This window comes from Papio anubis, chromosome 14 (genome assembly GCF_008728515.1).
Source record: "Papio anubis isolate 15944 chromosome 14, Panubis1.0, whole genome shotgun sequence".
In the NCBI taxonomy this organism is placed as follows: Eukaryota; Metazoa; Chordata; class Mammalia; order Primates; family Cercopithecidae; genus Papio; species Papio anubis.
The window spans coordinates 37353601-37379780 of NC_044989.1; the positions used below are offsets into that span (position 1 = coordinate 37353601).

Sequence of the window (26180 nt, forward strand, 5' to 3'; positions counted from 1 at the left end):
GGCGGAGCCGACAACGGAAGGGGTGGAGCGGCGCCAAGCCTTGCGCATGCGCAGTCCTCCTTGAACGCACCTCAGGTGAGACTGTGGCTAGTGGCTTCCCCTCGGCGGTCGTATATCGGGGTCCCCAGTGCGACGAGAGTGGGGCGGGCTTCTGCGTGGGGCCTCGTCACAGTTCCGGGGGCATGTAGAAGAGAGGTGTCACTGCCTCAGTTCACTGGAGGCGAGTGTTTCCGGGTCGCTGGCGGCCGGGCCGTGCTCCGTGCGTGCCCGCGCGTGTCGCCTGCAGGCCCGGGCCGAGCGTTCCGCCGGCTAGGGGAGCGCCGAGGGCAGTCGAGGGCACCAGGGAACCGGGGGAAGCGGGAGCTGGGTGAGAACCGCGGCAGGAGCCGGGGGCGCGGAGGCGGCCAGCCTGAGACAGCTCTCTGCCTCTGCTGAAAAGCCGTCCTCTGCACAGCTAGACAGGGAGAGACGTTGCTGCCTGAAACCGCGTTGCCTGCAGACTCTAAGCTGGGAGGCCGCCCCGCACAGGGAAGCAGCCCCGATTCCCTGGAGCGCAGCCCTGGATAAGGGGCTTCCGACCCAGCATTGCACATTTGGCTTGAGCTTGTGTCCCCGAGTCGGCTTCTCAGCCCCTTGTGATGTTAACTGCATGACACACAGCCCTGCGCCGAATCTTTCAGAGGCGGCTTCGTGTTAAACTTCACCTAAACTCCTTCCCGGGATGATGCCTGTCCCTGTGCTGAGAAGGCAGGCGCTCCTCTGCCGTGTCTCCCTTGCCGCAGCTAGTAAACGTCACTTCGTTGTGGGTGGACAGGTGTGCCCCTGGTGGTCTGTAGCCAAGGAACTTGAAGTTTTATCATCGGCCTCCTGAAGCCGGGAGCCTCGGAGTGCAAAACTATATATATATATTTTTGAAAGGTAAATACTTTGTTGTACGATGTTACTTGGAGGCGGCTACGCTCACCACTGTACACCAAGGCAGCTGTCCAGTATTATTCGGACTTATTTTCTTTCCTTTTAACCCTGGCCTACAAATGGACTTTATTTCTTATCATCACCCTCTCATAAAACAAAATTTTACTTCGATTCCTTGAATAATGGAACTGCCTGCAGGCAGTCTTTGTTCATCCCTGGAACATTAAAAATAACCCCCCAGCACTTTGGGAGGCCTAGGCGGGCGGATCACGAGGTCAGATCGAAATCATCCTGGCCAACACGGTGAAACCCCGTCTCTACCAAAAAACAGAAAAAATTAGCCGGGCGTGGTGGCGGGGGCCTGTAGTCCCAGCTACTCGGGAGGCTGAGGCAGGAGAATGGCGTCAACCTGGGAGGCGGAGCTTGCAGTGAGCCGAGATCGCGCCACTGCACTCCAGCCTGGGCGACGGCGTCTCAAAACAAACAAACCCCCCAAAGAGGCCAGGCGCAGGGGCACAGGCCTGTAATACTAGCACTTTGGGAGGCAGAGGCGGGAGGATCACTTGAGGTCAGGGCTTCGAGAATAGATTGGTCAACTTGGTGAAACCTCATCCCTACTAAAAGTACAAAAAATTAGCCAGACGTGGTGGCACATGCCTATAATCCCAGCTACTCGGGAGGCTGAAGCAGGAGAATCACTGGAACCCGGGAGACGGAGATTGCAGTGAGCTAAGGTCGCACCACTGCACTCCAGCCTGGGAGACAGCAAGACCCAGTCTCAAAAAAATAAAAATAGGCCAGGCGCGGTGGCCCATGCCTGTAATCCTAGCACTTTGGGAGGCTGAGGCCGGTGGATTGCCTGAGCTCAGGAGTTCAAGACCGGCCTGGGCAACAGGGTGAAACCCCGTTTCTACTAAAATACAAAAAATTAGCTGGGCCTGGTGGCGGGAGTCCCAGCTTCCAGCTACTGGGGAGGCTGAGGCAAGAGAATTGCTTGAACCTGGAAGGCAGAGGTTGCAGTGAGCTGAGATCGTGCCACTGCACTCCAGCTTGGGCAACAGAGCGAGACTGTGTCTCCAAAAAAATAAAAAATAACTTCAAGAGAGGCATCTGTATTGAGCATGACTTCTGTCAGTCATGTACAGCATTGCAGTGAATGGAGCAAAACAACTGTCCCTTCCCACCAGTCAACTGCCTCTTGGTTGTATATGAATTCCTTCCTTTGTAAATTTCTTTGCTTCGTTTCTTTTAAATAAGAACAGTAAAGTTTTAATCTTTTGGTCTCCAGGGTGATCACATTATCAAAATGAGGGAATTTGGGGGGTGGTGGGGAGGGACACCTGGTAAGATATTAGCAGAATAATCTTACAAAAAAAAAAGGAAAGTTATTTGATTACACCCACCCTCAGGCATTGAAAAGGAGTGGGAAGTGAATGGAGTAAACACCTGACCACAGCGAGCTGGGACTCAGGACAAAGGAGTACACACAGGACAATAGAGACATCTGAGATGAAAAACCTCCTCTTCTGGACTTTGAGGTTATAAGGAGGCTGGCTAAAAACTTGGGTTTACATTAATTTATTCAATAAGAGTCTTATATTCTATTTTCTTAGCTTGTTATCTTTTAATTTGAAAAAGAATAATGACACAAACCTGTTTTCTTGATTAGCTTTTAAAAGAAGACAATCAAGATCTAACCGGTCTGTAGTTTTGCCTCTTATTGGTTCATCACCCAATCAGTTTCCATCCCCTGCCCCCATTTGTATAAAAATTACCCAGAGTGTCTGCTAAAGGGCAGATTATTGGCTCACGCCTGTAATCCCAGCACTTTGGAAGGCTGAGATGGGCGGATTGCTTGAGCTCAGGGGTTTTAGACCAACCTGGGCGACATGTTGAGACCCTGTGTCTACTAAAAATACAAAAAAATAGCCAGGCATGCCAGTGGTCCCAGCTGCTCAGGAGGCTGAGGTGGGAGGATTGTTTGAGCCCAGTAAGGTGAGATTGTGCTACTGCACTCCAAATGCCTGAACTATAGCACATAATTTATGTTGTATTATTAGTATATATCAGCATATATTAGTATATATAGTATATATTAGTATATATCATAGTGTATATATATACTATCTATAATATACATAGATAGTATAATAGTATATATTAGTATATGTTGTATTAATAAATGAAGAACTCCAGCTCTAGAAAATGTAGAACCTCTTCAGAAAAATCTTATTTTGTAGGGCACTTTACAAAGAAGAGCTGTTCACATATTGTGTCCATTTAGATTATTTCTTAATTCCCAGTGCAGCTAAAAAATTAACCTATCTTCCCCATTCTGTTTTCCTACACAGTTAAAAAATTTAAGTTCTGTAAATTGTTTTTTACAATGCTTTCTTGCATTTTCTCTCTTTCCTGTGCTTTATCCAATTTTGTCTTTGGTTCATCATGCCCCTTAGGCATGGAGTTTGAAAACTAGGTATGTAGGATGCCTAAACCAAAAAAGTATACCATAGTATTGAAGTCTTATTCCCATACAGATAAGCCATTCAAATTGTGGGAATGAATTTGAGTTATTAGAGAAATGATAATAGTAGTTTAAATATGCTCATTCAGGTTTACACATATCTGTTAATTTTAAATTTAGGATGGCCCGTACTTTGGAACCACTAACAAAGAAGATCTTTAAAGGAATTTTGGTAGCCGAACTTGTAGGCCTTTTTGGAGCATATTTTTTGTTTAGCAAGATGCACACAAGCCAAGGTAATCATAATTCAGAAGTTAATGCTTTCTAAAGGGGTATAGTTTTGCTAATCCATTTTATGTGTTAAATGGCAATGGCATTTTTGGAGAAATTGGTTCTTCAGATTCAAGATATTAGACATTTTTATGGGCATAACAGGAATCAAAGTATTCATTATTGTAGACTAGATGACTCTCACTTCTCCCTTAAAAATTTTGTTTGTGGGCTAAGGGAAAAATTTCATACCTCCATGGGTTTTACTATTGGGGAGGGTAGAGCAAGTGTCCTTGGTCGGACTTAGTTTGGAAGCACAGATGGAGGAAACTTAGCCTGCCCATTACACTTCATTGTTTGGTAGACTAAGAAACTAACTGGTTACTGCTGTTTTCTCGGAGTAAGTTTTCTCAGGCTATAGTATTCTTCCTAGGCATCAACAGTGGGCACTAAAAGACTTTCACATGCTATGGCTGAAAGTGCTTTAACATTTTTCTTGGGGAAATTTTATATTAGAGCCCTCAACTTTTTAAATTAGGAAGTGATTTTTCCCAAAAATCCTGGCATGATAGCCATCTTTGAAACTTGTCACATAGTCTTCCTCAGCGTACTTTGTTGGAACGCTGTACCAAAATGCTACTGGATACTCACAAAATCTTTTCTTTTCAACTCTAAGAAAGGGTATAAAGAAAACATCCCAACAGTATTTAAAAGCAAATTAAAGCTTGGGATGAATTTTAAAAACTGGTCATGGCTGGGTGTGGTGGATCACACTTGTAATTCCAGCACTTTGGGAGGTCAAGGTGGAAGGACTGCTTGAGCCCTGTCTGGGCAACATAGCAAGACTCTGTATCTTAAAGGGGGGGGGGGGGGAAGACTGGGTATGGCGGTGTGCTCCTGTAGTCCCAGCTACTCGGGAGGTTGAGGCAGGAGGCTCCCTTAAGCCCCGTCCCAGCTATTTGACCTTCACTGAGGTAGGAGGCTCTCTTGAGCCCAACCCAGGGAGGTCTAGGCAGTGGTGGGCTGTGATTGTGCCACTGTACTACAGCCTGGGCAACAGGGAGAGAGATCCTGTCTCAAAAAAACAAAAACAAACGGAGAAGGACCGTAAAACAAATTTCTAATCTATATGGTTCCCATCATATGGACCCTAAAGCTAGCATTAAATTGTGGCCGTATGTGTTAATAATGAATTTCTGTTCATATCTATTTTCAAGACATCCTTTTTTCCATCAGATTTCAGGCAAACAATGAGCAAGAAATATCCCTTCATCTTGGAAGGTATGTTTTTCCTTAAGTAAAAATAAGTATAAAACAACTTCTTCAGGTAACCTATAAATTATGTAGTAATTTCTTTACAAGGCATTTCTAACAATACTATTCACATCTATTTTAGTTCTTCTGAGACTAAATTGTCATCTATACTAGTGAGAAAATTAGGTAATGGGCTGGATTCTGAATTCTTCTAGTGGTTAAGAATGTAAACTCTGGAATCATTCATATATGAGGTGATAGAATCAAACCACAGTTTAAACATTTGGTTTTAAAAGATCAGTTTCATCTCAGGTTTGCTAACTTCTTGGAGCTGTCTGTTTCTCTGTCAAGTAAAGACTGAACAAGATAACATCATGTAGTTACGTGAAATAGTGCTCATTACAATGATCAGAGACGCCAGGGCTTGTATGTGAAGTCTGTAATCCTACTGTCTTCTTTTTCATTTTGTTATGTAGCAATATGGAAAAAAGAAGTTTTTTTCCAATATGTTTAATTTTAACAGTTTCCACATGACTTTATAAATGAGAGCTATTTTTATTTATAGTTTATTACAAATCCACTGAGAAGTCTGGAATGTATGGAATCAGAGAGCTGGATCAAAAAACATGGTTGAACAGCAAAAATTAGATGTAAGTAGAATTTCCATTTATAATTTACATTAATAACTCTCATTTCCTTTGCTTTTTAGTTTTTTGAGTGGTTTTAATCCTCTTTTTAAAATGTTTCTTTTTCTTGATGATACTTTTTACATCTCTGTTGTGTAGCCAGTCATCACGTTCAGCCTCCCATCTAAGCTGTTTGAGACCTTTGGGAGAAGAAAAGATGAGTGTACTACCACACTATAGACTCCTGGCGGTCCCACAGAACATGCTGCTGAGTTACAGGAACTTCTAGCCTGCCTTGGCCTGCCGTTTCCCACCCACTATACAAACCCACTGCTTGTTTGTTGCTTTTCTTCTCATATTTATTGTCAAAGATTAATGTTTCATAAAGAAATGACTAAGGAAGGAAAAGAAACAAATGCTCTAAAGATCTTCTTTCCCCAAGCAGTTTTACTGATGAAATAAAAACCAGTAACAATCAATATCAGAAATAATTGAAATGTCTATAAACATGTAAAGTTACTTAGCAAACTCATGCTATATAAAAATGGCTCACTTCCCTAAAAAAAAGTAATTTTTGTAGTCTGCAAGTTTTTTTTTGTTTTTGTTTTTTTGCTGTATATACTTGTTAATCTTACATGTTCTCCTGAGAGAAAATAAAGCCATTCCTTCCAGGTTGTAAAGTACCATGAAAAGGTCTTTCAAAAATATTCCTATCAACCAGGCACGGTGGCTCATGCCAGTAATCTCAGCACTTTGGGAGGCCAAGGTGGGCGGGTCACTCGAGGTCAGGAGTTCGAGACCAGCCTGGCCAACATGGTGAAACCCCCTCTCTACTAAAAATACAAACATTAGCTGGGCGTGGTGGTGCATGCCTGTAATCCCAGCTACTTGGGAGGCTGAGGCAGGAGAATTGCTTGAACCTGGGAGATGGAGGTTGCAGTGAGCCAAGATTATGTCACTGCATTCCAGCCTGGGCGAGGGAGTAAGACGTTGTCTCAAAAAAAAAAAAAAATTAAATTTAAAAAATTTCCTATCTTCTGAAGTTCTAAGCCAAAGCTATTTTTAAAACATCAATAAAAAAATTTAAGTTACTTACTTGCATTATCTTTGTTAGCCATGGCATTCATGCCAATGTTATCAAACTTGGATCCCATATTTTCATCCAATAGATGGCCAAACTTAAACAAAAAGATAAATTTATTAGAAAACTAAAAATAATGTAGAATAGCTAGACTCTCAGAACAGTACATTAGCCTTACCTCTTCAGCAGATACAAATAGGCTGGAATCATTGAAGTTTCTTTTCTTTTTTCTTGGCCCTAAAAAAATTTGTAAGTCTACATTATTCAATTATAAATCTAATGATTTTTTAAAAATGCAATGCAACATGATTTTATTTTAAAAATTATACTTGGGTAAAAACACAATTGCAATAATCTTCTAGCACCATTAGGTAGCTGGCATTTAAATATAATTTAAGTTAGTATATAATATTTTTAAAAAGCTAACAACATCCTAATAGAACTGTTCAGATGACAAGAGTGTCTTCTTGCTTTTCAGATTTGGCCAGTGATCGAAGTTTACCCATAAGGGAAATAACACAGTATCAAGCAATAGTAAAGTTATCAGTTTGACATGGATGGGTTTTGAAATACTTAAGACAAAACATAAAATTTAGTGCAGGGGTCTTATTCTTTGGAGTGAAAGGAAATTGAAAGTATGTTTATTATGCTATAAATGAAGTTCTGTTTATAACACTGAAAGAGGTTCTCCTTTAAACAACACCTACCTGTAGTACTGAAAGTATAAACTTTTCCTGAAAAGTCTCTTTTCCTGAAACAATTATTCAAACTCTGCATCTCTGCTATCAATGCCTCTGGCAGTACTAGAGCTGTATTTTAAAAAGAGCTTTACTAAATACACATCATAACATTCAGCTATTATGTGTATTAACGCATTTAAGTGTATTAATGCATTTTAGTAAATTTACAGACTTGTTCAACCACAACCACAGTCTGATTTTAGAACATTTCCATCAACTTCAAAAGATCCTTGGTGCCATTTGTAGTCCTCCAACCCACCTCCAATCTATCTTGTTTCTATGACTTGCCTTTTCTGGCTGTTTCATATAAATGGGATCATATGACATGTGGTTTCCTGTATCTGGCTTTTTTCATTTAGCATAATGTTTTTGAGGCTCATCCATGTTGTAGTACTCCATGCCATGTTGTGGGCTACATAATATTCCATTGTACGGATATACCACATTTTACTTATCAGTTAATGGACATTTAGGTTGTGTCCACTTTTTGGCATTAATAGTGCCACTATGAACAATCATGTACAAGTCTTTGTATCAGAGCCACTTTTGATAAAATAGTTTCTAAAGCATTTTATCTTCATTATTATTAGGGTGATATGTTACTTGATAGCTGTATAATACACATTTGCATGCATTAGGAAGGTTTTTTTGGGTTTTATTCATCCTGTAGCCATGCATCTGTGACCTCAAAGAGTAGGCACTTCTGTACTGTGCTGGTTCCTTAGTTTCTTTTATCCTGCTCCCGCCGCCACTTCAGCCTCAAGTGTGCAACACCATGCCTAGCTAATTTTTGATTTTTGATTTTTTTTTTTTTTTTTTTGAGACAGAGTCTCACTTTGTTCCCAGGCTGGAGTGCAGGGGCACGATCTCGGCTTACTGCAACCTCTGCCTCCTGGGTTCAAGCAATTCTCCTGCCTCAGCCTCCCAAGTAGCTGGGCCTACAAGTGCGTGCCAGCACGCCCAGCTAATTTTTGTATTTTTAGTAGAGATAGGGTTTCATCATGTTGGCCAGGATGGTCTTGATCTCTTGACCTTGTGATCTACCCGCCTTGCCCCCACAAAGTGCTGGGATTACAGGCGTGAGCCACCACGCCCGGCCATTTTTGATTTTTTGTAGAGATAGCGTCTCCTTGTGTTGCCCAGGCTGATTAAAGCTTCTATAAGGTATGTTTATTCTTAAGGATATCTACTCTAACACTTGCAAATGTAGGGTGATCAATCAGTAAATTAATACATCTGAATCAATTAATGAATCTGTTTAAAATTCCTTGCCTCTTTTTGTTTCAATCAGTTCTGTTGGGTATTCTTTAATCTGCATCCAAAACTATTATCAATTGAGATCTGAAATCCTTTCAGGCTAATGTCTTCTGAAACAGTACTTTACTATTTGAAACAAGCTGAGAGAGCATCTTTTTTAACATTAAAAATTTTTTTCTTCTCCTCAAATTCCTTTTACCAGCATCTTTTAATAATAGGCTCAGTAGAACTTGAAGTAAAGCAACACTTCTTTTCTGAGGGATGGTCTTGAGAAAAACTGCCTATATCTCATCTTATGCTAATATTAAAACAGGATCTTAGATACTCAAGGGAAGACAAAATCTGGAAGACAACATGTTACAATTTAAATATATATCAGTTAAATCATCTAGTCATTAGGGGACTAAGGAATCGACAGCAGTATTTGAAAGAGTTGATAAAATTTTGTAGGCATGAGTCTCTGAAACACTACTACCAATATGTAAATGAAACTTTTTAAAACATTATTTTTAACTTTGCAGATCTATTTTTAGTCATCAGTATTTAGCAGTAACAGAAGCCAGAGAGGCACTTGAGGCAAAGTATGTACAGTGCTTTCTACATTTTTATCAAAAATCTTAAGACTGTTACCTGATATAGCACTTTTTTCTTTTATTAGCACCTTGTAAGTGTTACACTGTGAAGCATAATCTTGTAAGATATACTTTGAAAAATGTTAAAGAATATATTAGCAGAAAGAACAGTTCGTATCATAATAAAGGAGCATGGATTATTGCAAGGGTCAAATGGCAAAGAATAATGGTTGAGAAAAGAAAAAGATAACAGGTGTCTGAAAAATCCAGGGTTTTATAATTGAATGGTTTAAAAATGAATGAGCAGAGATTAGCATGTGAATCTCTGGACTAGGTAAGGAAGATCTGCATTCAAATATGAGTGGGCACCATCCAATATGCTGGGGCCTTGGAGAGAACAAAACATAGCAGAGGCAAACATGTCGATCTGCTGTGCTGAGGAGGAAAATGGTGGATAAGGGGACAGGACTAACATGCAGCTCCCACATGGACGGACAGAACAGCGTGTGGCAATGTGTTTAGTCTCCTTAATCAAAATAATTATCAGCTAAGAATTTGGTATCCAACAAAACTAAGCTTCATAAATGAAGGAGAGATCAATGCTGAGAATTCGCCACTACCAAGCCGGCACTACAAGAAATGCTGAAAGGAGTTCTAAATCTTTTTTTTTTTTGAGATGGAATCTTGCTCTGCCATCCAGGCTGGAGTGCAGTGGTGCAATCTTGGCGCAGTGTGACCTCTGCCTAATGGGTTCAAGTGATTTTTGTGCCTCAGCCTTCTGAGTAGCTGGGATTATAGGGGCTTACCAACATGCCCAGCTAATTTTTGTATTTTTTGTAGATATGGGGTTTTGCCATGTTGGCCAGGCTGGTCTTGATCTCCTGACTTCAGGTGATGCCCGCCTGGGCCTCCCAAAGTGCTAGGACTTCAGGCGTGAGCCACAACACTCAGCCTAGGAATTCTAAATCTTGAAACAAAACCTTGAAGTACACCAAAATAGAGCCTCCTTAAAACAAATCTCAAAGGGCCTATAAAATAACAATGAAAAAACAACAACATTGAAGTATTCAAGCAACAACTAGCATGATGAATAGAACAGTACCTCACATCTCAAATAATAATGTTGGATGTAAATGGCCTAAATGCTCCTCTTAAAAGGTACAGAATGTGAGATTGGACCACCAACCAAGAATCTGCTGTGTTCAGGAGACTCACCTAACACATGACTCACATAAACTTAAAGTAAAAGGGTAGAAAAAGATATTCCATGCAAATGGAAACCAAAAGCAAGCAGGAGTAGCTATTCTTATATCAGACAAAACAGACTTTAAAGCAACAACAGCTAAAAAAAGACAGAGGGACATTACATACTACTAAAATGATTAGTTCAACAAGAAATATCATAATTCTAAATATATATGCATCTACCACCAGAGCTCCCAAATTTATAAAACCATTACTATTAGACCTAAGAAATTAGATAGATGGCAACACAATAATAGTGGGTGACTTCAATACTCCACTGACAGCCTTAGACAGGTCTTCAAGACAGAGTCAACAAAGAAACAATGGACTTAACACCCTAGAACAAATGGACTTAACAGATACCTACGGAATATTCTACCCCAAAACTGCAGAATATACATTATTTTCATCAGCACATGGAGCATTCTCAAGGATAGACCATATGGTGGGCCACAAGTCTCAATAAACTTAAGAAAACTGAAATTGTATCAAGTACCCTCTCACACCACAGTGGAATACAATTGGAAATTAACTCCAAAAGGAACCCTCGAAACTATATACAAATACATGGAAATTTAATACTCTGCTCTTGAATGATCTTTGAGTCAACAATGAAATGAAGATGGAAATTAAAATATTTTTTTGAACTGAACAGTGACACAACCTATCAAAACCTCTGGGATACAGCAAAAGTGGCACTACTTTTAGTAAGTTCACAGCATTAAATGTCTACATCAAAAAGTCTGAAAGAGCATAAACAGACAATCTAAGCTTATGCCTCAAGTAACTAAAGAAACAAGAACAAATCAAACTCAAACCCAGCAGAAGAAAAGAAATAAAGATCAGAGCAGAACTAAACAAAACTGAAAAAACACTACAAAAGATAAATGAAACAAAAAGCTGGTTCTGTGGAAAAATAAAGAAAATTGGTAGACCATTAGCAAGATTAACCAAAAAAAGAAGAGAGAAGATCCGAATAAGCTCAATTAGAAATGAAATGGGAGAGACAACAACTGATACCACAGAAATACAAAAGATCATTCAAGGCTACTATGAACACCTTTATGCACACAAACTAGAAAACCGAGATAAAATGGATAAATTCCTGGAAATATACAACCCTTCTAGATTAAACCAGAAAGAAAGAGAAACTCTGAACGGACCAATAACAAGTAGCATGATTGAAACAGTAATAAAAAAAACTGCCAATAAAACAAGGTCCAGGACCTGATGGATTCACAGCTGAATTGTATCAGACATTCAAAGAATTGGTACCAATCCTACTGAAACTATTCCAAAAGATAGGGAAAGAGGGAATCCTCCCTAAATCATTCAATGAAGCCAATATCAGCCTAATTCCAAAATCAGGAAATGACGTAACAAAAGAAAACTACAGACCAATATTCCCGATGAACACAGATGCAAAAACCCTCAACAAAATACTAGCTAACCGAATCCAACAGCATATCAGAAAGATAATATACCATGATGAAGTGGGTTTCATGCCAGGGATACAGGACTGGTTTAACATATGCAAGTCAATAAATGTGATACACCACATAAACCACTAAAAACAAAATTCATATGATCATCTCAATAGATGCAGAAAAAGCATTTGACAAAATCAAGCATCCCTTTATGATTAAAACCCTAAGCGAAATTGGCACAGAAGGGACATACCTTAAAGTAATGAAAGCCATCTGTGATAAACCCATAGCCAACATTATACTGAACAGGGAAAAGTTGAAAGCATTCCCCCTGAGAACTGGAAAAAGACAGGGATGCCCACTTTCACTGCTTCTATTCAACATAGTACTGGAAATCCTAGCCAGTGCAATTAGACAAGAGAAAGAAATGGCATTCATTCATATCAGTAAAGACAAAATCAAACTGTCACTATTCACCAGTGATATGATAGTATACCTAGAAAACCCTAAAGACTCATCCAAAAAGCTCCTAGATCTGATAAATAAATTCAGCAAAGTTTCAGGATACAAAATCAATGTACACAAATCAGTAGCACTGCTATACACCAACAGCAACCAAGCTGAGAATCAAATCAATTACTCAACCCTCCTTACAACACCTGCCAAAAAAAAAAAAAATAATACTTAGGAATATACCTAATCAAGGAGGTGAAAGATCTCTAAAAGGAAAACTACAAAACATTGCTGAAAGACACCATAGACACACACACAAATGGAAACACATCCCATGTTCATGGATGGGTAGAATCAATGTTGTGAAAATGACCATACTGCCAAAAGCAATCTATGAATTTAATGTAATTCCCATCAAAATGCCATCATCATTCTTCACAGAACTAGGAAAAAACAATCCTGAAATTCATATGGAACAAAATAAGAATCTGCATAGCCAAGCAAGACTAAACAAAAAGAACAAATCTGGAGGTATCTCATTACCTGACTTCAAACTATACTACTAGGCTATTGTTACCAAAATAGCATGGTACTTGTATAAAAACAGGCACGTAGACCAATGGAACAGAATAGAGAACCCAGAAATAAAGCCAAATACTTACAACCATTTGATCTTCGACAAAGCAAACAAAAACATAAAGCGGGGAAAGGACACCCTGTTCAACCAATGGTGCTGGGATAACTGGCAAGCCACATGTAGGAGAATTAAATGGATCCTCATTTCTCACCTTATGCAGAAAACTCAAGATGGATCAAAGACTTAAATCTAAGACCTGAAATTATAAAAATTCTAGAAGGTAACATTGGAAAAACTCTTCTAGACATTGGCTTAAGCAGAGTTCACAACCAAGAACCTAAATGCAAATGCAACAAAAACAAATAGATGGGACTTAATTAAGCTAAAAAGCTTCTGCACAGCAAAAGAAATAACCAGCAGAGTAAACAGACAACCCAGAGTGGGAGAAAATCTTCGTAAACTATGCATCCGAGAAAGGACCAATGTCCAGAATCTACAAGGAACTCAAAAAAGTCAGCAAGAAAAAATCCCATCAAAAAGTGGGCTAAGGATATGAACAGACAATTCTCAAAAAATACACAAATGGTCAAGAAACATATGAAGAAATGCTCAACATCCCTAATTATCAGGGAAATGCAAATCAAAGCCACAGTGCAATACTACCTTACTCCTGCAAGAATAGCCATAGTTTAAAAATAAAAAACATTTCAGATGTTGGCGTGGATGTGGTAATAAGGGAACACTTTTACACTGCTGGTGGGAATGTAAACTAGTACAACCACTATGGTAAACAGTATGTAGAGTCTTTAAATAACTGAAAGGAGAACTATCATTTGATCTAGCAATCCCACCACTGAGTATCTACCCAGAGGAAAATAAGTCATTATATAAAAAAGACACTTACACACGCACATTTATAGCAGCACAATCTGCAATTGCAAAAATATGGAACCAATGTAAATGCCCATCAACTAATGAGTGGATAAAGAAAATGTGCTATACATATACCATGGAATGCTACTCATCCATGAAAAGGAGAGAAATAATGGCATTTGTAGCAACCTGAATAGAGCTGGAGACCATTATTCTAAGCGAAGTAATTCAGGAATGGAAAACCAAACATTCTATGTTCTCAGTTATAAATGGGAGCTAAGCAATGACGATGCAAAGGCTTAAGAATGATATAATGGACTCTGGGGACTTGGGGGGAAGAGTGGGAGGTAGTAGGGGATAAGAGTACACATTGGGTGCAGTGTACTGCTTGGGTGATGGGCGCACCAAAATCTCAGAAATCACCACTAAAGAACTTATCCATGTAACCAAACACCCTACCTGTTCCCCCAAAACAATGGAAATAATGATAAAAAATTTAAAAAAATGAATGAAAAGATGATCTAGAGATATTTGAATGCAAGAAACAATTCAAAATGTGGAAAATAATTTCCACTTAACACCTTTCTTAAAAACAACCCCCACCCACCTCTGGATTTTATTAACCAAATTTAGGAGAGTTAATTTCCCAAAATGATAATGACACCTCTCACATGGATACTGCTTTTAAAAGATACTGAATGCATTTTCTCACCTTGAAATGAGCCAGCAAAGTCAAAATCATTTGTACCTTTTCTCTTGCTTCTCTTAGTATTGACTTTGGAGTGGACTTCAAGTTCTGTTACATGAAAAAATTTGCTATTAAGCAACTGAAAAACAATAGGACTGGAAAATATTACTCCAAGATATGCTAAAATCTTTATTCTAATGTAAGGCAGTGTACTGCTATTCCATGTGGGTTTCATAATTCCACTAGCATAGGCTTGAGGACAGACTGAGAGCAAGACTAAGAATTGGCATAGTTATAATATTTTGTGCAAGTACAAAATTTTCTAAATAGCTTCATTAATAAGACCAAATAATATAAAACCCCTTAAAACAAGAAACTTCTGTTGTGGTTCAGAATAAGTAGAAGAAGAATGTTAGGCAGGCATGTGCATGCTGGAGGTATGTGAAAGGACAGAAAGGTCAGACAACAGTCCAGAGACAATTCTGGGTGTTCCTTGCTAATTTACAACAAGATAAAATATTCACCTTCATCTATGCTGGGCTATGATGAATACTGATTAACTTTTATAGACTGCTAATTACTATTAAAAAATGGCAGCATTTCAGCTCAACATGTATTGTACAGAGAAGCTAGTTGCTGGTTAAAGTAAAAGTCCAAAACTCAAAAAACTGCTTAAAAGAAAACACACACAACACACAATAAAAACCCTTCAGCTCCAAATAAGAAGGGAAAAGGTCCCATTTAAGTTTCTGGCTGACATGAATATTAATTTGAACACAGGGCTATATTAAAAACCTTTAGCAGAAAAACTAGCTTAAGGCTGAGGAAGTGAGGAAGATACAGTTTATGTCTTATTTTAAAAAATGCTTGCCTGGAACGCTCTCATTTTCATCATCTAACACATCCATGAATGTTCCTCCATCTTCATCAATTTCAGCAAATTCTTCATCATCCATACTTCCTAAAGAAACTTCATCGTCATCCAGGTTACCAAGTTCACCATCACTACCTTCTGAATCTTCATCTAATGTGTTATCCTTAGCTCCTTTTGTTCTCTTTTTCACGTTACTGGAAAAAAACACAATTTGTAATACAAAAGGAGGCAGTATTTTCTAAAGTAGTGTTTTGTTGACTACTAGGGCAGTAGGCTATTAAATGACTTAGAGGAGAAAGCTTTGCAGACTGCTTAGAGTAAGTAATAACGTGCTTTATAAAGGTCAAAGATGAAAGTACTGTATCCACTTCCCAAACTTGAATACATTTCCCCTTTATGTCATATAGTTCTGTGGTCTACTGTTCTGACGGACAATTTGGGAAATGCTAGAAAAATAGGAAGGAGAAGATAGAAGTATGTTACCCAGCAAAATCCATGTCATCCTTTCCAGAGCTGAAACAGTTATCATCTTCAAATGTGTCTGCCAGAGAATATAGAAATTGTGAGATACAACAAAGAATGACAAGCTTGACATACATCTTGTATCTGAATAAATTATTCTAACAGTCATGATTCTGCTGTTTATGACAAGTAAACACCAAAACAATAAAAATGTGACTGTTACTAGTATATCTTAATAATGCATACAAACCTGTGAAATACTGATCTTAGTTAAATTCCAAAACTAAAGAAGGATCCAGTTAATTTCGGCTCTTTCTACAGTTCTTTTATGGAATGAGGGTAAATATCAAATAAAATGGTATTTAGCAATTGTATTCCTTTTTACTCTATTAGAACTACTTAGGTGCTCATTTTTAATAGGTGTGATACAATATATAACACCTCATGCTTGTAATCCCAGCACTTTGGGAGGCTGAGGTAGAGTAATCACCAGCCTGGGCAACACAGCAAGACCCTATCTCTATTAAAAAACAAACAAACAAAAAACAAAAACAAAGTAGCCCGGCATCATGGCGTGTACCTGTAGTACCAGCTACCTGTGGGGTTGAGGCAGGAAGATCGGTTGAGCCCAGAAGGTCTAGGCTGCAGGGCTGCAGTGAGTTGTGACTGTGCCATTGCACTCCAGCCTGGGAGACAGAGAGACCCTGTCTCAAAACAAACAAACAAAACCCCCAAAAAACAACAACAAAAAAGTATGTAACACGTGAAATCAGTGTAAGTCTTTCCAATTTACCATGTTTTTTGTTTAAGTCTATTTTCAATCAAAATTTCTCTAGCTTTGTAGATTAAAGATAAAAAAGATGAAACAGTAGACTATTGCTATCAATTACTACTGTTATACTATATACTATAATAGATTATGAATGGTAAAAAGGATTTCTATTTCACATGAGATTTGGCTGTAACAATGAATAGACAAATATAAATTTTTTCTTATATGGACTATCCAAAGCACAAATCATGCATTTTTCTGGTGCAAACGTGGGTGAATTACCATATATCATAAAAATATTTCTTTTTTTTTTTTTTTTGAGACAGGGTTTTATTCTGTCACCCAGGCGAGAGTGCAGTGGCGCAATCTTGGTTCATTGCAACCTCTGACTCCTGGATTCAAGTGATTCTCATGCCTCTGCTTCTCAAGTAGCTGGGACTACAGGCGTGCGCCACCATGCCTGGCTCATTTTTTGGTGTTTTCCCACCATATTGGCTAGGCCAGTCTTGAACTCTTAACCTCAAACGATCTGCCTGCCTTGGCCTGCCAAAGTGCTGGGATTACAAGTGTGAGCCACAGCACCTGGCCCCAAATATTTCTTAATCTTCCACTGTGATATGCATGATATTCTTAGCTAAATGATTTTTTAAAACCAAGGCCACCTCTCCCACTAATGTTCCATGGTCTATTAACACATAATAGTAGATTATTTTACAAAGAGTCAACACAACAAATTACCAATCAGTTTTTCAAATTCCTCATCATCCACGTCTTCTATACTTTCTTCATCTGCATCCCGTTTTTGTTTCTCTTTAACAGCAACTTTTTTATAATACCTAAAATAATATTCATGTTATATATTTGACAATTTTATTAAAGGTCTAATCTTACTATAATCAAAGCACCTATGACCAGTGGCAAACCACAACTGTAAAATTTTAAGTATACTCAGTTGGAAATAAATGACTGAAATTTGTATGTAATATACAAAAAATAGTTTAACTCAATAAAAAGTAGCTGGAATCTTTTAAGTGTAATACATTTCAAAGAATAATATTTTATCAGCCCTATTCTTGTATTAGAATACAGCAAAACTTAGCCATGTACAGATGTAATCAAACCCTCAAAATTATTCATTCTAAATGATTTTAAAAAACAAGCCAAATCAAACCTAATTAACCAGTCACCAGATGAGATAAGAAGTACTTTACTACCATAAGGCATTAGGTTATAATACTAGTTGGTTTAGGACTTATTTCTATAGCAGTGCACTGAATTTTTCTGAATCCATTCTAAGGGCCATGGTCTGGATAAATTACCCATGCTTTATCACTATATTAAACTAAGGTAGATTTTAAGCCAAAAAAAAAATTACTATAAAAAGAAATTAAAGGCTAAATTTCAAAAAGTCAGAAGCATAAAACAAAATTTATATGCTACATTAACAAAACTCCCAGAGTTACTTTAGTTTTACTAAGATATATTAAGATTAGCAAAATGACTGATTTGTAAATTTCCTTAACAAACGCAGACACATCCTTTGATCTTTTCAAAATACGCTGATTTTGAAATTCAAAATTTAAATTTTGGCAGTTTCCCCAAATGAAACTATATTATGTATAGTACCTGTGGAAAAACACTTCATCCACTGGTATTTGGCTTTCTTCTTTTGCAAGGAATTCCTTACTGTTCACTACAAAAATAAATTTAAACATTTTAATGTAATATAGTGATTCCCTTTATGTTACTTAAGCTCTTAAGACAAAATACAGCATAATCTGTAATTCTAAAAATCTCAAAATTGTAAGGAAGGTAGACAGAAGGGACCCTGGAGTGCAAGGGACAATCTCTGAAAAAGTCTGTGTGAAGACCCAACATTGGAAACTTCACTGGCTACAGCATAAAGTAGGCAGTACACAGCCATCAGTGCAGTTACAGTGAAACAACAGGGTTCTCTTACTGTTCTTCAGTTGCATCCAGGACCCAAATTTCAAGAGAAAAATTCAAGGAGTTATTTTAATAAATAATCACTTTAAACTTGTCATTTTCAGCTCAAAAAATGACAAGCTTGCCATTAATGCTTCCCATTCTGGGAATAAACAGGAAGTAAACAGTTTTCCTTTATACTGAGGAAAACTAAGAAATAAGGAACTACAAGAAATTGGTTTTATCTCTTCAGAATAAAAATTTCTGACTCATCCTGAGTAAAAGTAGATTTGACTTTTACTTCTAACTTACTAACTGTGGGTAAGTCCTTTTACATCTCTGGACCTCTGTGAAGTAAGTCACTGGAAATTAAATGATCTTTAAGGTCTAATTTAACCCTAGTCTCTGAACAAAAGGGAGATGAGATCTGGTATGCAAAGAAGTGTCTGCATTGAATAGAATAGACTCAGATCCAGAAGATGGCTAGCGAATATAGAAGTAGGTTATTAACTAAGTTTAAAATGATGCTCTGTGACAAAACCAGCTGTGGGTTTTTGTGCTTCTAAGCTAATGTTAGAGAGCTTTCAGATGGTCTGAATTGTAAGCAATAGTAATTATATACACAGGGGTTGTTGATGAAGCTATGGATGATAAAATGGTGATAACTGTCAAAGCTGGGTGATGGTAATTGGGGGGGGTTCATCATACTATTTTGTTTACTTTGGACATGTTTCAAATTTGCTGTAATAACGTTAAAAAAAGATGGATAATGTCTTTGGTGCTCAGGTTTTATTCTGATAAATTAGAACAAAGAATAATACAATTTATGCATTTTTGTCTTACACTGTCTTTTCAGTTTCAACTGTCTAAGCTTTATACTTACCAGGAAGATGACGAATATCCTTAATAAAATGTTTCCTTTTCGGCTGCATCACAACACTATCTGTGTTTTCTGAAATGTAAAATTATGACAGTATAATGCAAAACCTAGTTATAAGCTCATATTATTATGTATGAAAAATGAAAACCAAATAATTCACTAAATAGAAGCATACCTTTGCCTTTATGGGGCTTTGGATTTCGGTATACAAATCGATCCAAAAATCTCATTAGAGTGAAATCCTGCAGGGGGTCCCCCGAATACTGAATATAGTTTCCCTGAAAAGTGGAGGGGGAATTTAAAAACTTAATTCAAATTATATCTATGCATCCAGGTAAGAAAAAAGAAAAAGATAACTTCTATTACATTGTATTGAAGATACAAATATGCAATAAATGACTCTTCAAATATCTCTCTCATGCACATTATACTTAAGAAATTAAACACACAGATACATATACACACATATTCTAGAATGTAACATTGATTTGATGGATAGACTAATAATATTAAAAATGTAGGCCATCTAACCATTAATCACGAACCAAACCCTGAAGTGGCAAATACAGCAAATGGGAAAGTGAGGCAGTCTTTCTCCAGGAGAGGAGCTACAAGGTAATAAATAACTGCTGTGGCTTTCTAATGTCTTATTGCTTCCATTCAACTCAGAGTGGGAAAAATTATCTGCTGTTTTGTACGAAACAAGTCATTGCTCCTTTATTCGAGCAGTAAAATGTACAAGATTCTCTGTTAAACACTGTATGACCAATTATTATCTAAAATGATTCTACTTTTTTCTTATTTCTCATCTTTTGATATTTTAGACTCACCTGAAGGATGGTCTTTGCAAAAAGGGCCACAGAGGGATGAAAATGCACAGATAACTAAAAAGAAAAATGTGAATAATATCAATATTTCTAAGGTTGACACTTAGTACATTTATAGCTTATTTAAGAAAATCGGGCTGGGTACGCTGGCTCACACCTGTAATCCCAGCACTTTGGGAGGTTCAGGCAGGCAGATCACTCGAGCCCAGAAGTTGAGACCGGCCTGGGCAATATGGTGAAACCCTATGTCTACAAAAACAATCAGGGCATGATGGTGCGCACCTGTAGTCCCAGCTACTCAGGAGGCTAAAGTGGAAGGTGCCTGGGCCCAGGAGGTTGAGGCTGCAGTGAGCCGAGATGGCGCCACTGCACTCCAGCCTGGGTAACAGAGCGAGACCCTATTTCAACAACAACAACAAAGAAAATGCAAAAATTTGAAATTTAAGCCAATACATTAAACAAGTGATTCTCAAAACATTTTGGTCTCAGGACCATTTCATACACTTAAAAACCAAAAATTTCATCAGTTTCCATTTAACAGGGTTATATCTACAGACACGTGTGTTATAAAAATAAACAGAAAAATTATAAATACTTGTAGGTTCATTAAAACAACAAAGCTAATACATATTAATAAATAGCATATTTATGAAAAATAATTATGCTTCAGGACAAAATATATAGTGAGTAGCATTATTTTACAGTTTTGCAAATCTCTTTAATGTCTGGCTTAACAGAAGACAGTGATTCTTTCATCTGCTTCTATATTCCATGTTGAAATATACATAGAAAATCTGGCCTCACACGTGTAGAAAAAATCTTTCACATCACTGTGAATTTCTTCTTTAGTACTATACCAAAACCAAAGATTAGTTGTAATATGGAATCTGAAACCCATATTCAATTGGCTTTTGGTACTTGCTACTTAAAATTATTTGGTCTACTTTGAATCAATCGTTTATCCACTCAAGAATTTGTAATATTCAGGTGGCACAGTGGCTCACGCCTGTAATCCCAGCACTTTGGGAGGCTGAGGTAGGCGGATCACATGAAGTCAGGAGTTCAAGACCAGCCTGGACAACATGGCAAAACACTGTGTGTACTAAAAATTAAAAAATTAGCTGGGCATGGTGCCATGCTCCTGTAATCCCAGTTACTTAGGAGGTGGAGGTTGCAGTGAGCCGAGATTGCGCCACTGCACCACTGCACTCCAGTTTGGGCGGCAACAGAGCCTTCTCTGTCTCAAAAAAAAAAAAGGATTTGAAACATTGTGCATTGGTCATTGGAAAAAATACCACATGCAGTCCTTCCAAATGTTGGCACATTTCATTATACTTTACCACAAAAATCACATTCTTAGAACCACAGATTTCATCAGTAAAGTTTTTATAAATTAAGAAACTGTCAAGCCCAAGGTGGTGGTTACAAGATTTTTAACACTTTAATCTTTGCTCGAAAGCTTTATTTTTGAATTTTATTGTTGACAACAAATACTGCCAGCTTTTTTGTTTCATTCATTTTCAAGAAAATGTCTCCCAAATACCTAAGTCTGAAAAACCAGTTTGTCAGTTAGTCTTTCATGAAAGAGCAGCTAGATGAGCTTGCAACAACTGGTAAGCACTTGTTCTTGAGACACGTGACAACCTTCACACTTTAGGTAGGCAGCAGAGGTATGTTACGCATACTTGCTATATATGCACACAAAATACTAAAAAGATATGTACTTTAGGGTCAAGATACTAAAATCAATAATTCTCCCTGTGTCATCATTCTTAAGTTATACTGGCTTTTTTTTAAACTGCACATATGTGGCAGTGATGAATATAATGGCTTCTGATGCAGCTTGGTGCTGTCTTTATTCAGGATAAGCTGCAGCAATTTTACCTATCATTTATTTTATAGTATCAGTGCCACTGTCAACACAGTGATGAAAACAGATAATGTACTGGTATTACTATGAAAAGAGCTGTGGGCTAGGCACTGTGGCTCGCGCCTGTAACTCCAGCACTTTGGGAGGCCAAGGCAGGCAGATCACGAGGTCAGATCAAGACCATCCTGGCTAACATGGTGAAACCCCGTCTCTACTAAAAATACAAAAATAATTAGCCAGGTATGGTGGCGGGTGCCTATAGTCCCAGCTACCTGGGAGGCTGAGGCAGGAGAATGGCGTGAACCCGGGAGGCAGAGCTTGCAGTGATTCGAGATTGTGCCACTGCACTCCAGCCTGGGCTACAGAGCTAGACTCTGTCCAAAAAAAAAAGCTGTGTCCGACTCACTAAAAAGATATCAGGAACTCTTAGAGGTCTGGCCGCACTCTGAGAATAGCTGCATAGGAAGATACTTATTGGCTTTACACAAAAGTCACAGAAAGGTTATTAGAAGTATGAATTCCTCTTATGAATTCAGAAAAGTAACTTTATTTACAAAAAAATTTATCACAAAACTTTTCAGATATATCTAATGAATAAAGCAAAATTTATCCATTTTCTCAACTCTGCATGCAATAATCTACCTACAAAAAGCAACAGTTATAACCCACGTATAATATCCTTATTTTACATGCACATTTAAGATTTTCTACAAAATGAATATCTCGCATAGTACCTTCCCCCAAATGTGGACTTTTAATGTTTATTAATGCTTATAATTATCATAAAAAAAAACTTCAAGGCATTACATCCACGAGGGCAAAAATATACACCATAAATGAATTAAAAGACAATTTGAAATTATTTTACCTTTTTGAGTTCCCAAAGACTTGTATTTTCAGCTCCACAGAACAGAGGATTTCTACTGAATGGATCATATTTATTTAACTGTTTCCCACCTAGGAATAACAAAAAAATACGATTTCTCAAATGCTTTATTCCTAGCCCAAGAGGTCATTAAAAGCACCACCATTAATATTCTCAACAGATATTTCCAACATTCTTACTTAGCTAAGCAACCTAGATTAAAAACTGAGCTCCCTCAAGAATTTGTCTTGGTACTTGAGCTAGCATTGGCTCTTGAATAAAGCAAGGAACATGTTTATCCCAACCACTAAAAGCTTTCTTCAAGGCCAGGTGCAGTGGCTCACACCTGTAATCACAGCACTTAGGGAGGCTGAGGCCAGTGATCATTTGAGTCCCGGAGTTCAAGACCAGCCTGGGCAAAATGGTGAAACCCCGTCTCTTACAAAAAATACAACAAAAAAACTAGCCACGTGTGGTAGTGTGTGCCTGTAGTCCCAGCTATTCGGGAGGCTGAGGTGGGAGGATCACGTGAGCCCAGGAGATGAGAGTTGCAGTGAACCAAGATCATGCCATTGTGATCCAGCCTTCATGACCGAGCAAGACTCTGACTCAAAAATAACTAAAAGCTCCCTTTCAAAACTTCTGCCTTCGCTGGGCGCACTGGCTCATGCCTATAATCCCAGCACTTTGGGAAGCCAACATGAAAGGCTGCTTGAGTCCAAGAGTTCAAGACCAGCCTGGGCAAGAGAGTGGGATTTCGTCTCTACAAAAAATACAACTAGCCAGACCTGGTGGCACAAGCCTGTAGTCCCGGCTACCTGGGAGGTTGAGGTGGGAAGATCACTTGAGTTCAGGAGTTTGAGGTTGCAGTGAGCCATAATGGCTCATTGTACTCCAGCCTGGCCTGGGTGACAGTGAGACCCGTCTCAAAAAAAATCAAAAACCAAACCAAAAAACCCCAAACTTCTCCCTTTTCTAAATGGCAAGAAAAGGTACCCATTTTGGGGTCAAAGAGGTTGGAAACGTTAAGATGGAAATAATACGAAGATGAACTAGGTCTAAAGTCTTTTGGAGCTTTAGAGTGCTCCAAATATTTGTCATGAAAGTATGCCCAGAAATAATTCTCACTTGGAACAGGTCTGCCATTATCTTCATGTTTTCAGAAACTCAGGATTTAAAAAATTTAAAACAAAGATTTTCAGAACTAGGAACTGACTACCTTCCAACACCCATGCTCTTCATCCTTCTAAAGGATTATTCTCTCAGTTTAGTCTTCAGGGGAACTGATGGATTCTTCTCAAACTTTTCTGGCAGCTATCAGACTTCTCTTTTGTACTTCACAAATTGAAATTTGTAGATGAATTAATTTGACCGTGAGTCCCAAAGCAAGTTGAAGAAATGGGTCTGGCACCACATTTCTTGAACCTCAAGGCTAGTGTTTTCTTTACAGCCTCAAATGAAGAGGCTGCATTTCTAAGATTTCTTTTGACTCTAACATCCTATTAATTTAGTTTGGTGTGTGTATAGGAAACCACTTAAAGTTTCTATCTTGAACAGAAAGTTTTCTATCCCTAAAATATTACTTTAAGAAACTGTGGGCCAGGTACAGTGGCTCACGCTTGTAATCCCAGCACTTCGGGAGGCCAAGGCAGGCAGATCACCTGAGGTCAGGAGTTCGAGACCAGCCTGGCCAACATGGTGAAACCCCACCTCTACTAAAAATACAAAAATTAGCTGGGTGTGGTGGCACACGCCTGTAATCCCAGCTACTTGGGAGGCTGAGGCAGGAGAATCACTAGAACCTGGGAGGTAGAGGTTGCAGTGAGCCGAGATCGTGCCTCTGCACTCTAGCCTAGATGACAGAGTGAGACTCTAAATAAATAAATAAATAAATAAGTAAATAAGTAAAATGGTAGAATGCTAGTTTCTATGAAAATCAAAGAGAAACAAACTCCCTGGTTTAAAAATTCAAGAGAATAAAGATTAAAAAAACTCACCTTTCAAATTATCAAAGTGCACCCAGGAAGCAATCTCTGGTTTTTTGGTTTCTATATCACTTTCAGGAACCGTTTCCTCTGTCTCAAGTTTTTTCACCATCTCTGTTTCTTTGTCTGCATCAGTGAATTTTTCCATGTCTTCATCATCATTTGCATCAATAAAATGTTCTTCATCATCAGACTCCTAACAAACACATAGTTTCATAAATCTACATAAATCAACTAGAAGTTGCAATACAGTCTGTGTTCCATTATGTGATGTAGAGTTTTACTTATTGCAACTCTGGTGAAACGTGAAAGTTCTAATAAAGTAAAATGATGGCCATCAGTGGTATTTAAACAAGAGAGGAGAGCACATCTTTATTTCTAAACATAACACAGTTAAGTTTTGAGCTAAGAACCCCTGAGCCCTAGGGACTCTATTACTTGAAAACAATTAGCCCTCAAGTAAATTTCTGACTTGTAAATAACCCTATGAGGTAGCTACTATTATTATTTCCATTTCATAGTTAACGAAGACGACTTAAGAGGTCCACTAAGTTTTATAGTCTTCCAAATCCCATACAATGGTAACTTCTAGTATAGTACAGTTTATTGCAAGTAGAAGAGTTGAGCAACATGCCCACCTAGTAAACTGTACAGCTGGTACTAAAATCTGGGTTTGTCCTATTCCAGAACTCACACTCATATGGTCCAGAGAACTAGGTTATTGTCATGTGAAGCAAAGAAAAACAAAACAAAAACCACCAATATATTTCAGCACCCACTCAATTTAAAAAGCAGTTGAAAAATATACCGGATGATCATCTAGTTGGCTTCTTAAACCTGGTTTTGCTTTAAGGATCTCAGACACAAGATATAAAGCTCCACATATAAATGGTGGCATTTGTTGACAAGTAACTTGAAGTAACCTCTTCACAAAAGCCTTCACCCGGCGCAACACAATGTCAGCTTTCAGAGATTTGTAGACAAGGTTAAGAAACATAGCTTGCTTGGAACACATCATCAACCCTGGATCCAACATCTTCCTGCAAAACAAAACCAAGGTCAAATATTTATGTACAAAACCATCTCCACAACCAACAGTCACATATTAGAAACAGCTACTAACCTCATCTTAGTTAGGGATAACCTTGCTGTTTATATTAGAACAAGAGACCTTGCCCTAAGAGGTAAGATGGAAGTCAATGACCAGAAAAAGATGATGATGGCACCAGGAAAAACCAACAATAACAATGACAACACCACCACCACCCACAGGAATG

The 26180-nt window shown here is 38.2% G+C and overlaps 2 protein-coding genes across 5 annotated transcripts in view; one reads left to right on the forward strand and one right to left on the reverse strand.

The window, feature by feature from the left end:
• CEBPZOS (CEBPZ opposite strand) lies at window positions 1-8618 on the forward strand. 4 transcript variants are annotated; one of them, XM_017947434.3, is made up of 5 exons: window positions 1-75; window positions 3560-3675; window positions 4886-4930; window positions 5469-5553; window positions 8178-8618. In XM_017947434.3, the coding sequence occupies exons 2-4, from the start codon at window positions 3561-3563 to the stop codon at window positions 5549-5551; spliced, it is 243 nt and encodes an 80-aa protein (XP_017802923.2). In that variant the 5' UTR covers window positions 1-75; window position 3560; the 3' UTR covers window positions 5552-5553; window positions 8178-8618. The 4 variants fall into 4 exon arrangements, with proteins under 4 accessions (XP_017802923.2, XP_009182263.3, XP_017802924.1 ...); XM_009183999.4 differs by lacking the exon at window positions 8178-8618 and adding an exon at window positions 5689-7674; XM_017947435.3 differs by lacking the exons at window positions 1-75; window positions 8178-8618 and adding exons at window positions 310-918; window positions 5689-7674.
• The window catches only part of CEBPZ (CCAAT enhancer binding protein zeta), a 27778-nt gene continuing 7036 nt past the window's right edge, over window positions 5439-26180 (reverse strand). The window contains exons 3-16 of the mRNA XM_003908506.4: window positions 25712-25943; window positions 24916-25099; window positions 22922-23010; window positions 20187-20240; window positions 19532-19634; window positions 19360-19428; window positions 18177-18243; window positions 17289-17386; window positions 15800-15857; window positions 15314-15510; window positions 14467-14550; window positions 6789-6847; window positions 6626-6707; window positions 5439-5729 (exon numbers count right to left, since the gene is read on the reverse strand). Of these exons, the coding sequence (XP_003908555.1) occupies window positions 5593-5729; window positions 6626-6707; window positions 6789-6847; window positions 14467-14550; window positions 15314-15510; window positions 15800-15857; window positions 17289-17386; window positions 18177-18243; window positions 19360-19428; window positions 19532-19634; window positions 20187-20240; window positions 22922-23010; window positions 24916-25099; window positions 25712-25943 (1513 nt within the window). The 3' untranslated portion in view covers window positions 5439-5592. The remainder of the gene's footprint in view (window positions 5730-6625; window positions 6708-6788; window positions 6848-14466; window positions 14551-15313; window positions 15511-15799; window positions 15858-17288; window positions 17387-18176; window positions 18244-19359; window positions 19429-19531; window positions 19635-20186; window positions 20241-22921; window positions 23011-24915; window positions 25100-25711; window positions 25944-26180) is intronic.

Coding starts and splice junctions, on each gene's coding strand:
- CEBPZOS (XM_017947434.3), top strand. CDS start 3,561: ATGGCCCGTACTTTGGAACCACTAACAAAGAAGATCTTTAAAGGAATT. Junction 3,676..4,885: donor CAAGATGCACACAAGCCAAG/GTAATCATAATT, acceptor TTTTTCCATCAG/ATTTCAGGCAAACAATGAGC. Junction 4,931..5,468: donor ATATCCCTTCATCTTGGAAG/GTATGTTTTTCC, acceptor TTTTATTTATAG/TTTATTACAAATCCACTGAG.